At 41.1% G+C, this 14,156-nt stretch overlaps 1 protein-coding gene across 2 annotated transcripts in view; it reads left to right on the plus strand.

The window, feature by feature from the left end:
• ap1s1 (adaptor related protein complex 1 subunit sigma 1) overlaps window positions 1-4,161 on the plus strand; it is a 30,299-nt gene extending 26,138 nt beyond the window's left edge. For both annotated transcript variants that reach the window (XM_047386811.1, XM_047386810.1), the window contains one exon: window positions 2,448-4,161. In XM_047386811.1, the coding sequence (XP_047242767.1) occupies window positions 2,448-2,495 (48 nt within the window). In that variant the 3' untranslated portion in view covers window positions 2,496-4,161. The remainder of the gene's footprint in view (window positions 1-2,447) is intronic.
• Window positions 4,162-14,156: the final 9,995 nt, after the last annotated feature.

The raw sequence follows: 14,156 nt of genomic DNA on the forward strand, positions 1-14,156 counted from the left end.
TTTTAATTAAATTTATTGGTAAAATTTTAACAACTTAAACACTAAAATTTTAACATTCTGAACAAAGTTTAAATACATTTTTTTGTAGAGCATAATAATACTTTATTGGTTGTGGTTTTTGTCTCATTCTATTGTTGATACCTGTTTTTGCACATTTACTTTGCTTAGAACTTTTTTCATAACTGTCTGCACCCTACCTGTGTGTTACTAAGAGCTGCTGTAACAAGTTATTTCTCCATTTTGACATCAATAAAGTCAATCTTATCTTAATAGTCAATAATAATGATAATAATAATATATAATATTGACCAAACATTAACCGTTAAATATCTGACTGAATTATATGTGTGTTTAACTTCAACTCTTTGGGGAAACCCAGTTTGAAATCGATGTGCCAGGAGTCAGGCATTGACATTAGTCCTTTAATCCTGCACTTGGGGACACTTTCAAAGTTTTCCCAATTGTTTGGACTGACTGACCTTCATTTCTTAAAGTAATGATGGCCACTCGTTTTTCTTTACTTAGCTGCTTTTTTCTTACCATAATACAAATTCTAACAGTCTATTCAGTAGGGCTATCAGCTGTGTACTGTATCCACCTCCTGCACAACACAACTGATGGTCCCAACCCCATTTATAAGGCTTGAAATCCCACTTATTACCTGACAGGCCATACCTGTGAAGTGAAAACCATTTCAGGTGACTACCTCTTGAAGCTCATCAACAGAATGCCAAGAGTGTGCGGAGCAGTAATCAAAGCAAAAGGTGGCTACTTTGAAGAACCTAGAATATAAGACATATTTTCAGTTGTTTCACACTTTTGTGTTCAGTATATAATTCCACATGTGTTAATTCATAGTTTTGATGCCTGGAAATAAAGACAACTCTTTGAATGAGAAGGTGTGTCCAGACTTCTGGTTTGTACTGTAAGTAATCTGAATAAACGGCCGATTGGACTAAAAATGTGTCATGTAAACATGTCAGTCAGAATATTCTGATCGGATTCAGCACAATCGGAATGAAATTGTAATCTGGTTGAGAGGGGTGGTTCGTGCCGATTTGCAATCCAATGGACATGTATGTAGACACTTGACTGGATCAAGTTATTCTGAATGAGGCAAACTGACCTGAATGCGCATGTGCACCTGCGTCAATGTGATGTATTTCTGAGTGGCTAGATGCTAACAGAATATTCAGATCACATGTTTACATGACACATTTTTAGTCCGATCAGCTGTTTTATTCCCATTACTTATGTCCATATAAACCGTATAATCCGATGATTTTTTGTTTTTTAATCCAAATACATTTTAATCCGATCGTAAAATTTTGTGCATCTGAACGTAGCTACTGATTAAAAAGAATTTTCCTGACATATCTAATGTTCAATAAAGCCAGTTTATATGACTTAGTGGCTGATATTAACTTTGCGTCTGGTTGTACCTGATAGTTTATGGCTTTTAAGTTTGATTGTTTATTGCTGTCTCTTATCCTTTTAACTTTGTTCTTTCTGTCACGTATAAGCACAGAGATTTTATAACTATCTCCCATCAGGGGCCCAAGTTCTTCCTGGAAATGATCATTTATGATACTGTTACCACCAGGTCCCAGACTGTATCAAAGAGAAGTGATTTGAAGGTGATAGATTAGGAGGTGGTGGGGCTCCTGTTTTGTGCAGTCTGGTTCGGGGTTTGGGGGGAGGGGACTTAAACGGAGGGCTCCACTTCTGTGGAATTCAGTGGGGAGACCTTTTGTGATGAACTCTCTCTCAGCCAATTTCCTGGTTGTCTCTATCTCTGCTGGAGATGTTGGTGGCAGCCTTATCATTGTTGTTGATACTCCATGTTCTCTGCTGCATGCGATGCTGCTGGCGAATTATTTATTGAATAGAAAAGATTAGATGTGAAATGTCTGGCTCCAGGCTTGTTCAAGCAGAAACCATCTTGCTTGAAAAGGTGTCTTTTTTTTCACAGTTAGCTGGTGTCGACTTGTCCTTCTTTCAGGTTCGATTCGAAATCCTTTAGAAAAAATAATAATAGTCGTTAGGAGTCACTGGTATGAAGTAGTTTTAGTCCAACCTTTCTGTAATTTTGGCTAAGCAATAAAAAAAATTAAGAATAAAAGAATACAAGCAAGCATGGAGCGGGGAAGAAAAGCGTCTGAGCAGGCTAAGAGGCGAATGTTGATGCTACTGCTGCATTAGTAGCATCAACCTTTTTATGGGTATTGATAAAGGTTGACGATGTTTATTTTAAGTTTTACAAAAATTTTCCAATATAAACAACATCCCAACAGCTGATTTACCAAAAATGAGTTTGCTTGTTCTAATTCTTATTTTTATGCTTGTGGCTAAAAAAAAATTTAAATAAATGTTTGCATCTATATCTGTGAGTATCTTATGTTGATAATGGGATAGTGTTCTGTTTTAATGAGTTTTTGTGTTTGCAGGAGGATGAGTCTCCCAGGAGTGTATTGGAGGAGATGGGCTTGGCATAGTCCACAGTGAAAATGTGAGATGCTAAAGGCAGGAGGTGGCAGGACAGTTTGGAATGAGAGCTGCTCGGACTGAGAGCGTTCTCTCTGGGATCCTATTGCACCATTTTCTATCAGAACAAGACTCAATGGATGCTTGCATTGGACTGGCCCTTTGGTTTGTTTGTTTGTGCGTGCGTGTGTGTGTGTCTGCCTTATCTAAGTGTGGGATAATGGTAATGGGCTATATTTAACTTTTATGTGCCTGAAGAGCAGTGTGTGTTCAGATTGTTACAGACGTGACATGGTTTGAAGCTTTGCTGTAATTTTCCGTCATACTGAAGCAGGTTTGCAGGTTGATTTAAAGAGCTTGTCAAATAAACAAAGCCTGCCAAAAATGTTTGTCACAACTAAATGTGAAGGATGACTGGGTCAGAAACTTTGGCCCTAACTCCGAATACTATACGACTGCTAAAGCTCACAGGTTCTCCAAGTTTGTTTAGAACTAGCTTTAATCCATGCAATGCAGTTAATAACAAATCATCATTCTAAATTGTGATCCAAATGTTTTGCTGATTGTAAAGATTGAGTACTCTTCGTGTATTGGAGTTAAAGCCATGTTGCCTCCAGCTATTACCAGTGATTAATAACATCAAACATGCACAAAATCAGCTCAGGATTGAGGGTAGACTTTTTTGTTTTGTCTAATTTTCTGTCTTCATTCAAATTGTTCCTCCATCTAGAATTGCTAAATAACTCCAGACTTTTTTATGTTTTTGTGGCACTAGTGGCCACAAAATCTTGTCTCCTTTTTCCGACAGTAAGCTGACAGGAAAGGGGGAAGGCATGCAGCATAGGTTGCCATTTGTGTATATTCTAAGTTGACTGCAGCGCCTAATGAAATAGAGATGTGCAATTTAACAGAGGCACATATCTTTGTTAGATATGGGTTCTGGGTTTTATGGAGCAGAAGTATTGAACAACGATATTCAAGCCAGAATATGGAAATTAATAGAATTTCAAAGAAGAAAATCTCTGTATTATCTGTTTTTAAATTGAGTTAATCAGGTTTGCTGCTCCTCTCACCACCCCCGAAGAGCAACTCCAGTCCATCACTGTTGTCTTCTGGCTTGAGTTAGATCTGCTCACTAAAACTGTCTCAGCTGCAGGCAAAGCATGCCACTTGCTGCAACAGTCTTTCATCAATCTAAACATAAACCATCAGATGCACTCCCCCCACAATAATCCAAGAAGCCGTGTATGTCTGGTTACAACTGCTATAGTGACCCAATTATCCATTTTCTTCTCTTCACCTGTGAGCTGGAGACATATTCCACATGTGGAGGTTTCGGTACAGGTTTACTTGCAATACGATAAGAGACATTTTGGGGATGCAGCAGACTCTGTAACTTGGTGTGAACATGTTGCTATGTCCCTTCTCATTGGCTGCTGAAAGTGGAACTTGACTTTTGAATGTGGAACTGAGTGAAAATGCCAGTAAATATCAAAGAAGCATCAGCTACTAAATTGATGCAAGCTATTAAAGGAAAATAACTGGGTTATAAATCCAGTAATCTGCCTGCAATGCAGTTGTGAGTTTTTAGATTATTTAATATTCAAACTGGATTGCGGTGGGTGCAACTTTAAAGTTCCCTTGTTTATTCCTATTTTTAATAAAAACGTTACTTGATGGATTGACCATTTCTTGAGCACTTGTAAAGGAAAATTAATATTTTGTTTGATTTAGATCACATATTATTTGACATCTGAGCGACAAGATTATTTAGACTGCTAAATTCTTTTCCTGATTTTTTTTGGAAAGCATAGTTAGTTAAAATATCGCAATCATAATCTTAAATGCAATCAATGTTGGGTGCTTTGTCCACACAAGAGAAACAACAGATGGAACCCTCCTCTAATATTGGCTGTGTAAAGTACTAATGAGCTTTCATTTTTACCTGCTGTTGACCGCAGTGGGTGTTCTCCCAGTTGGACACTCCAGGGATTCCTGTATGGACCAAGGTAGCCTCTGCTCAGACCAGGACCATGAAGAGAGAACAGGATGTACAGGTCCTTCTCAAAATATTACCATATTGTGATAAAGTTAATTATTTTCCATAATGTCATGATGAAAATTTTACATTCATATATTTTAGATTCATTGCACACTAACTGAAATATTTCAGGTCTTTTATTGTCTTAATACGGATGATTTTGACATACAGCTCATGAAAACCCAAAATTCCTATCTCACAAAATTAGCATATTTCATCCGACCAATAAAAGAAAAGTGTTTTTAATACAAAAAACGTCAACCTTCAAATAATCATGTACAGTTATGCACTCAATACTTGGTTGGGAATCCTTTTGCAGAAATGACTGCTTCAATGCGGCGTGGCATGGAGGCAATCAGCCTGTGGCACTGCTGAGGTCTTATGGAGGCCCAGGATGCTTCGATAGCGGCCTTTAGCTCATCCAGAGTGTTGGGTCTTGAGTCTCTCAACGTTCTCTTCACAATATCCCACAGATTCTCTATGGGGTTCAGGTCAGGAGAGTTGGCAGGCCAATTGAGCACAGTGATACCATGGTCAGTAAACCATTTACCAGTGGTTGGCACTGTGAGCAGGTCAGTGCTGAAAAATGAAATCTTCATCTTCATAAAGCTTTTCAGCAGATGGAAGCATGAAGTGCTCCAAAATCTCCTGATAGCTAGCTGCATTGACCCTGCCCTTGATAAAACACAGTGGACCAACACCAGCAGCTGACACGGCACCCCAGACCATCACTGACTGTGGGTACTTGACACTGGACTTCTGGCATTTTGGCATTTCCTTCTCCCCAGTCTTCCTCCAGACTCTGGCACCTTGATTTCCGAATGACATGCAGAATTTGCTTTCATCCGAAAAAAGTACTTTGGACCACTGAGCAACAGTCCAGTGCTGCTTCTCTGTAGCCCAGGTCAGGTGCTTCTGCCGCTGTTTCTGGTTCAAAAGTGGCTTGACCTGGGGAATGCGGCACCTGTAGCCCATTTCCTGCACACGCCTGTGCACGGTGGCTCTGGATGTTTCTACTCCAGACTCAGTCCACTGCTTCCGCAGGTCCCCCAAGGTCTGGAATCGGCCCTTCTCCACAATCTTCCTCAGGGTCCGGTCACATCTTCTCGTTGTGCAGCGTTTTCTGCCACACTTTTTCCTTCCCACAGACTTCCCACTGAGGTGCCTTGATACAGCACTCTGGGAACAGCCTATTCGTTCAGAAATTTCTTTCTGTGTCTCACCCTCTTGCTTGAGGGTGTCAATAGTGGCCTTCTGGACAGCAGTCAGGTCGGCAGTCTTACCCATGATTGGGGTTTTGAGTGATGAACCAGGCTGGGAGTTTTAAAGGCCTCAGGAATCTTTTGCAGGTGTTTAGAGTTAACTCGTTGATTCAGATGATTAGGTTCATAGCTCGTATAGAGACCCTTTTAATGATATGCTAATTTTGTGAGATAGGAATTTTGGGTTTTCATGAGCTGTATGCCAAAATCATCCGTATTAAGACAATAAAAGACCTGAAATATTTCAGTTAGTGTGCAATGAATCTAAAATATATGAATGTTAAATTTTCATCATGACATTATGGAAAATAATTAACTTTAACACAATATGCTAATATTTTGAGAAGGACCTGTATTATGCATCAGTTACATGAACTGAACCATGTTGCCACACGAAGAATTTTACAGCTAAGAAATAGTTTTTGAAAAAAAGTTAACATACATTGTAAGATTACACACTATGGAATAAGCTTAAACTACCAAAACATTTGTAGCTAGAGCTGATACTAGATGTATGTATGATTATGAAGAGCAGTTACCGAGCGCTGTTGGAATCCTTCCTGATTTCAATACTGCGAGCATGCTTTACTAAGGTGAGTAATATTACTGACTTCTCATAAGTACTTTATTCTAGCACTTTCACTGGAACATTTGGAATATACAGGTTGAACACATCTGAACACCCATTGCACATCGTTCATGCCCCCTTTTGGGGGGAAAAGAGTTAATACAATTTGAATGGGAGTCAGTGCAATAAAAGCATAAAATAAGCAAATAAAAGGCAATTTTCTGACATTGTTTCTGGTTGCGGATTTGTCATGTTATTTTATTAACCCGTGGGACCAAAGTCTTATTTTATCATGCCTCTCCAGCTTTCATATCGTGTGATTTGAAATAACTTTCTGAATTTATTTTTTGCTTAATGTATTCTTGGTTTTAACACAATGAAAATTACTCTATAGCATTTTTCTACATCATTCCTGCTCTTGTGGACTTCCAAATATATTTATAACATAAGTTCTCAATGGCGAGCAGGTGAAGTGTGCACATATAGATATCTCTCTCGCTCTCTCTAGATGGATAGATAGATAGATCTCTTTATTTATATATATGTCAAACTTCAAACAGTTTTCTTTATTTTCATGACTATGAATATTGTAGCTTCACACTAAAGGCATCAAAACTATGAATTAACACATGTGGAATTATATACTGAACAAAAAAGTGTGAAACAACTGAAAATATCTTATATTCTAGGTTCTTCAAAGTAGCCACCATTTGCTTTGATTACTGCTCCACACACTCTTGGCATTCTGTTGATGAGCTTCAAGAGGTAGTCACCTGAAATAGTTTTCACTTCACAGGTGTGCCCTGTCAGGTTTAATAAGTGGGATTTCAAGCTTTATAAATGGGGTTGGGACCATCAGTTGTGTTGTGCAGGAGGTGGATACAGTACACAGCTGATAGTCCTACTGAATAGACTGTTAGAATTTGTATTATGGCAAGAAAAAAGCAGCTAGATGGAGTCACCGGACCTGAACCCAATCGAGATGGTTTGGGGTGAGCTGGACCGCAGAGTGAAGGCAAAAGGGCCAACAAGTGCTAAGCATCTCTTGGAACTCCTTCAAGACTGTTGGAAAACCATTTCAGGGGACTACCTCTTGAAGCTCATCAACAGAATGCCAAGAGTGTGTAGAGCAGTAATCAAAGCAAAAGGTGGCTACTTTGAAGAACCAAGAATATAAGACATATTTTCAGTTGTTTCACGCTTTTTTGTTCAGTATATAATTCCACATGTGTTAATTCATAGTTTTGATGCCTTCAGTGTGAAGCTACAATATTCAAAGTCATGGAAATAAAGAAAACTGTTTGAAGCTTGACGTATATATAAATAAAGAGATCTATCTATCTAACCCCATTTTGGATAGAAGTTGCAATTTTGACCCCATTTTTGCTGTTTCCAGCCCACGTATCTGAGCGAACTCCTCCTACAGCTTTTGACTTACAGACTTCAAAATCAATGAGTACAATCTTAAGGCATTGGGGATTAAAAGTTACCAAAATCTTTTTGCTACATGAAAGTATGTGGGCGTGGCTAAGCCTCAAAATCTGACTTCTCGCCATGAAATACGAAACTTATAGTTTCTACAAGGAAAGTCACAGACACATGAAACCTTCTGGGATTGATCCATATGATGACTGGAACAATATTCAATGGTCAACTGCTGACATCATTGAGGCCCCACTCCCTGACAATAGGAAGTATAATGTTTCACTTAGTGTGGGGCATATTTCATCTCCTTCACCTAATCAACATGAAACTGTCTCCAATGACAGATAACATGATGGTATAACTTGGTCTCCAGTACTGACAGGTTTGGCTAGAGGGTGTGGCCGTGGCACCGTGGCGAAGTCTGATGTCACGCCATGGCCATAATTTTGCCTCTAAATTACATATGCATGGTCCGATTGGCTCCAAACTGAATATGCTTGAGCTTTGTCAGCTCCTAAACAGCTCTATTACATTACATTGGAATTTGGATCAACAGCGCCCCCTAAGACATTTCAAGTGCTCTGTCTCCCTCATACATCATCGGATCCACTTGAAATGTTGTATACATCATCAGGATTCAATGCTGAACATGTTGCCACAGGCGGAGTTGCGCTGAGGTGTTAGGGCCTTCAATGCTGCTTGCAGCTTTAATTATATTTCAGTTCAGAATCATTTGCATGTTGAATATCTTTAAGCAGGGCTACATCAAATATTAGCTTTTTAGGTGTTTCATTCAGCAGTATAATTATGGCAAAACATATGTTTCATAAGGCAGTTTTAGAATGTGGGTCATTGGGGTTTACAGGTGTGGCATATGAAAATGCAACAGTTAAAGTCCAAACTTGAGTGCAGGGTGTTTATTTAGCCAAACAGCAAGTGACCAGATTTACCAACTTTTTCTCTATTTTAGAATAAACTTTTGTAAAACGTTTGTTGTAATTTCTGCCTTTGGAATTTGTTTTAGCATGCTTTTCATGACTTAAACATGCTATGTCTGCCTGATGGGATTATGTAGGATCTCATGTGTTCTGCATGATCCATAAATCAATTTGCCATAATAAACAATAAAGTAGATTTTATCTTTGCATTATAACCAGGTGTTATTCATGGTTGGAAAGAGATTTTGTTTTGACAACTTCTCAGGATGGTTCACGTAAGAAGTAATGTTTGGGCAGAGAAGATTAGAGTTAAATAATCTAAATAATGTTCATTTAATGATGTTTGTTTTTGTTTGTGTTGAGAAACTCAGCTAGATTTTGATCCTCATTCAAAATATTTTTTCCAAATATTATTTTAACATTTCCATAATATTACCTTTTAAATATTATTTAAAAAAAATAAAGACAGCTAATTAAACACCGTCGAGAATTAGTCAGTCAGAAGGTTTTTTTTTTTTTTTTGCAAATCTTTCTTTAAAATGTTATTTTATTAAAATGTTTTATCTGATCTTTCATTGTGAATGGTTGTTTGAAGGTATACCAATTATTGCCTAAGTTAGTTCCAAGACTAACTTAACTTGACCGGCAGTGAGGGAGGCTGTCAAGCTGAAGGAGTCCTATGGGCTGTGGTTGGCTTGTGGGACTCCTGAGGCGACTGACGGGTACCGTGAGGCCAAGTGCACCGCGGCCTGGGTTGTGGTAGTGGCAAAAACACGGGCCTGGGAGGAGTTTGTTGAGGCCATGGAGAAGGACTACCGGTTGGGCTCGAAGTGATTCTGGTAAACTGTCCGGCGCCTCAGGAGGGGGAAGCAGTGCTTCACCAACACTGTTTATAGTGGGGGTGGGAGGCTGCTGACCTTGACTGAGGATGTTATCGGGCGGTGGGAGGAGTAATTCAAGGGTCTCCTCAATCCTGCCTTCACGCATTCCCTGGTGGAACCAGAGGCTGGGGACTCGGGGTTGGACTCTTTCATCACCCATGCTGAAGTCATCGAGGTGGTTAAAAAGCTATGCATTGGCAGGGCTTCGGGGGTGGATGAGATCCGCCCTGAGTACCTCAAATCTCTGGATATTGTGGGGCTGTCAGGGTTGACACGCCTCTTCAACACTGCATGGCGATCGGGGACAGTGCCTCTGGACTGGCAGACTGGGGTGGTGGTCCCCCTTCATAAGAAGGGTGACCGGAGGGTGTGTTCCAACTACAGGGGGATCACACTCCTCAGCCTCCCTGGTAAGGCCTACGCCAGAGTATTGGAGAGGAGAGTCCGGCCGATAGTCGAACCTCGGCTTTAGGAGGAGCAGTGTGGTTTTTGTCCTGGCTGTGGAACACTGGACCAGCTCTATACCCTCTACGGGGTGCTTGAGGGTTCATGGGAGTTTGCCCAACCGGTCCACATGTGTTTTGTGGACCTGGAGAAAGCATTCGACTGTGTCCCTCGTGAGGCCCTGTGGGGGGTGTTCCAGGAGTATGGAATTGGGGGCCCTTTATTAGGGGCCATCCGGTCCCTGTACAAGCGGAGCAGGAGTTTGGTCCGCATTGCCGGCACTAAGTCGGACCTGTTCCTGGTGCATGTTGGACTCCGGCAGGGCTGCCCTTTGTCACCGGTCCTGTTCATAAATTTTATGGACAGGATTTCTGGGCTCAGCCAAGGGCCGGAAGGGGTCTGGTTTGAGGACCAGTGGATTTTGTCTCTTCTTTTTGCAGATGACGTGGTCCTCCTGGCCCCCTCTAGCTGAGTGTGAAGTGGCTGGGATGAAGATCAGCTCCTCCAAGTCAGAGGCCATGGTACTTGACTAGAAAAGGGTGGCTTGTCCTCTTCTGGTTGGAGGGGAGTTCCTGCCTCAAGTGGAGGAGTTCAAGTATCTTGGGGTCTTGTTCACGAGTGAGGGAAGAATGGAGCGGGAGATCGACAGACGGATCGGTGCGGCTGCCGCAGTAATGAGGGCGCTGTGCCGGTCTGTTGTGGTGAAGAGAGAGCTGAGCCGAAAAGCGAAGCTCTCGATTTACCAGTCGGTCTACGTTCCTACCCTCACCTATGACCATGAACTTTGGGTCATGACTGAAAGAACGAGGTCCCGGATACAAACGGCTGAAAGGAGCTTCCTCCGTACAGTGGCCGGGGACTCCGTTAGATATAGGGTGAGAAGCTCCGCGAGGGGCTCGGAGTAGAGCCGCTGCTCCTCCACATCGAGAGGAGCCGTTGAGATGGCTCGAGCATCTATACCCGATGCCTCCTGGACGCCTTCCTCGGGAGGTGTTCCAGGCATGTCCCACCGGGAGGAGGCCCAGGGGACGGCCCAGGACACATTGGAGGGACTAAGTCTCTCGGCTGGCCTGGGAACACCTTGGGCTCCCCCCGGAGGAGCTGGAGGAGGTGTCTGGGGAGAGGGACATCTGGGTGTCTCCTCCAGCAGAAGCTTTTCAAGCTCCCAGTGTCGGCCTCCACCTGTCAGTGGATCATCAGCTTTCTGACTGCCTGGCAGCACCAGGTGAGGCTAGGGAGCATCTTCTCCAACTCAAGAACCATGGGCTCAGGTGGCCCCCAGGGGTGTGTTCTCTCCCCACTTCTATTCTGTCAAATGACTACACGTCAGTGGACCTGTCTTGACATGACACCACTGTTATTGGTCTGATCAACGACAGCAACGAGATTTCATACAGATAGGAGGGGGATCGACTGGTCCACTGGTGCTCTCAGAATCACATGCAGCTAGAACCGCTAAAGAAAGTGGATATAACAATGGACTACTGGAGAACACTTCCTACATTGCCTTACCTCACCTTCCTCAACAACACTGTCTACTGTGGATAACTTCCAGTTCCTAGGAACCACCATTCCTTGAGAACCGAGGTAGTCCTCCCACATAGAAACTGTTTGGAAGAAGGCCCAGCTGAGACTGTACTTTCTACAGCAACTCAAGAAGTACAATGTTCTACATTAACATCTCTGCAGACCCCACAACTGCTGGACACAAACTGTGTAGCCTTTTACCTTGAGGCCGGCACTACAGTACGCTAATGGCAAAAAATTAGCTGCCACAGAGAAAGTTTCTTCCAACAAGCTCTGTTGAACACAATGAACACCTCACATCCTGAGCAGTCAGCTACTCCTCTGGAAACAAATAAGCATATTAGCACTCTCAGAACCTGCCTTCCATCTTTTATATACATAAAAGAGCACACATTTGTACATACTGTTCTTTTTCCTTATTTATTTGTTTTTACACAATGTGCTTATTGTTTGAACTGATGTTGATAATACGATGTGAGCAATGGAAAGTAAAGTCAAATTCCACGTTTGTGTGTACAAACATGGCCAATAAAGGTGATTCTGTAATTGTCCATGAGGTTTCTTTTCACTTCTGCCAGGAAGTAAAGAACTGGAAAACTAGATAATCCTTTAGCCTTACAAGTAAATTTCTCAGCCTAAACAAAAGGTTATATTCTACCTAAACATTGGCTGGAAGTTGGGTCTATAAAGCCCACAGATAAAACTGCGGTCTGGGAGAGAAGGTGATTTAGGGGTAGATATCAAAACAGCTTTATATCCCAGGAGAGTGAAAAAGTTTTTTTTTTTTTTCACAAAACTAAAGTAGATTATGAAATTGATAATAGGCTAATTCAAATAGCATTTGATATTTGATCTTGTTCCCTTTAGAGCTCTAGTTGCTACCTTCTGTAATGTCAGTTATTCTGCCACAATTTATGGTCTAATGGAAACAAGACTATAATTGCAGCACAGAAAGCACTAGAACTGCAATCTGTGGGGAAGGCATTTTTTTAGCAAACAAACTAAAATCCATCGGGACACATGACCAAACCCAACATAAGAGGAAAATACTCTGTGGCCAAAAGGAAAAAGTATGTCATTATTACTTCAGTTGTTTCCTGGTTGAAACTTCTCAGATAACTTTTGTGCAGATGGTTGACTGGCATAACCTTTTGTGGGGAATATTACAAATATAAGAATATGTTAGATCTAGAATTTTCCAATTAAAACCCTGATCCTATAGCATTGCACCTGTAGATTATGATTCCCAAGATGTTAAAAGTGCACTTGTTTTCTAATAAATAAAGCTGATAGCCATATAGCTACACAGATCCTAAGGTTCCAAAGGGAGGATGATGCATGTAGAAGTGAAGCCTGCAAGGTTTACAACTCATGTTACAAAAGGGATGCAAGTAACTTTGGACTTGCAGAGCAGAAGATGGAAAGGGAGGATTGTGTGGATGTGTGTGCATGTATAAAAACATTCTGACTGGATACTGTGGAAATATAAATGCCTGATAATTAGTAGTGTGGAAATATGAATGCATTATTATTAGTAGCTAAGACTAAGATATATTTGGGACTTTGCTTCTTATAGATTGATTATTATTAGGAGTTTTTTAGTTATGATAGTTAGAAAAAACATAACAGTAGCCTCTAGTATTATAGAGTCCAGTTTTTACACAATGAGTGTTTATTATTCAAGGTTAAAGCTTGCAGGTGTTTTCTGTCTGTATCGTGAGAAGCCGGCAGTGTATTGGGGAGGCATGGTACTCCTCTCCCTGAAGATTCCTGTGGGAAACAATTCTTTCATTAAATGATGAAATGTATTTGTTTCTCTGATACTGTTGCTGGGGAGACATCCACAGACAGAATGATTGTGTATGTGTACTGCATAGCAGCGTGGGGTATAAAATGTAATGTAACACAGCCCCCAGTGAGACAACACACAGACGTTTCCAGGTACCAGTGTAAGTGGGATGTCTCCCCCTCTGAATTCAGATTGGTTTTAATAAACTTGTGGAAACGTATAACTGATCTCTGACTGAGGATTGTCCTTTGGGGTGCCAAATATAAAGAGTCGATGAGAGGTGAGGAGTAATGTAAGAGTTAACGGACGGCCAGAAAAGTTTTCCTACCTCGACAATACCAACATTGTGTGGGCATTTTGCCTGGTCCACAACAAGGGGAAATAGGTTATGTGAGTTAATGGTTAGGTTTAGGACAAAGGTATGAATTGAGTTTAAATCTGGTTTAGGGTAAGGTTTATACTGGTAAGGGTTAGGCTATAGTAATGAATGGAAGTCAAAGCAAAGTCCCTGTAAGGATAAGAGAACATTACGTGTGTGTGTGTGTTCTTGTACTTGTTGCTGAGTGAGAACCATTTTTCGTATTTTTATCGCAAAGTGAGGACATTTTCCTGGTCCTCACTTTTTCAAATTCCGTTCTTGGGACAGGGGTTAGGTTTAGGACTAGGGTATGAATTGAGTTATTGTTAGGGTTAGGGTTAGGTATTAACTGGTTAGGGTTAGGGTTAGCGTTAGGCACTAAAAATCAAGGAAAATGAATGGAAGTCAATGGAAGTAACCAAAAAGTCCTCATAAAGAT

This window comes from Girardinichthys multiradiatus, chromosome 14 (assembly GCF_021462225.1).
Source record: "Girardinichthys multiradiatus isolate DD_20200921_A chromosome 14, DD_fGirMul_XY1, whole genome shotgun sequence".
NCBI lineage: Eukaryota > Metazoa > Chordata > Actinopteri > Cyprinodontiformes > Goodeidae > Girardinichthys > Girardinichthys multiradiatus.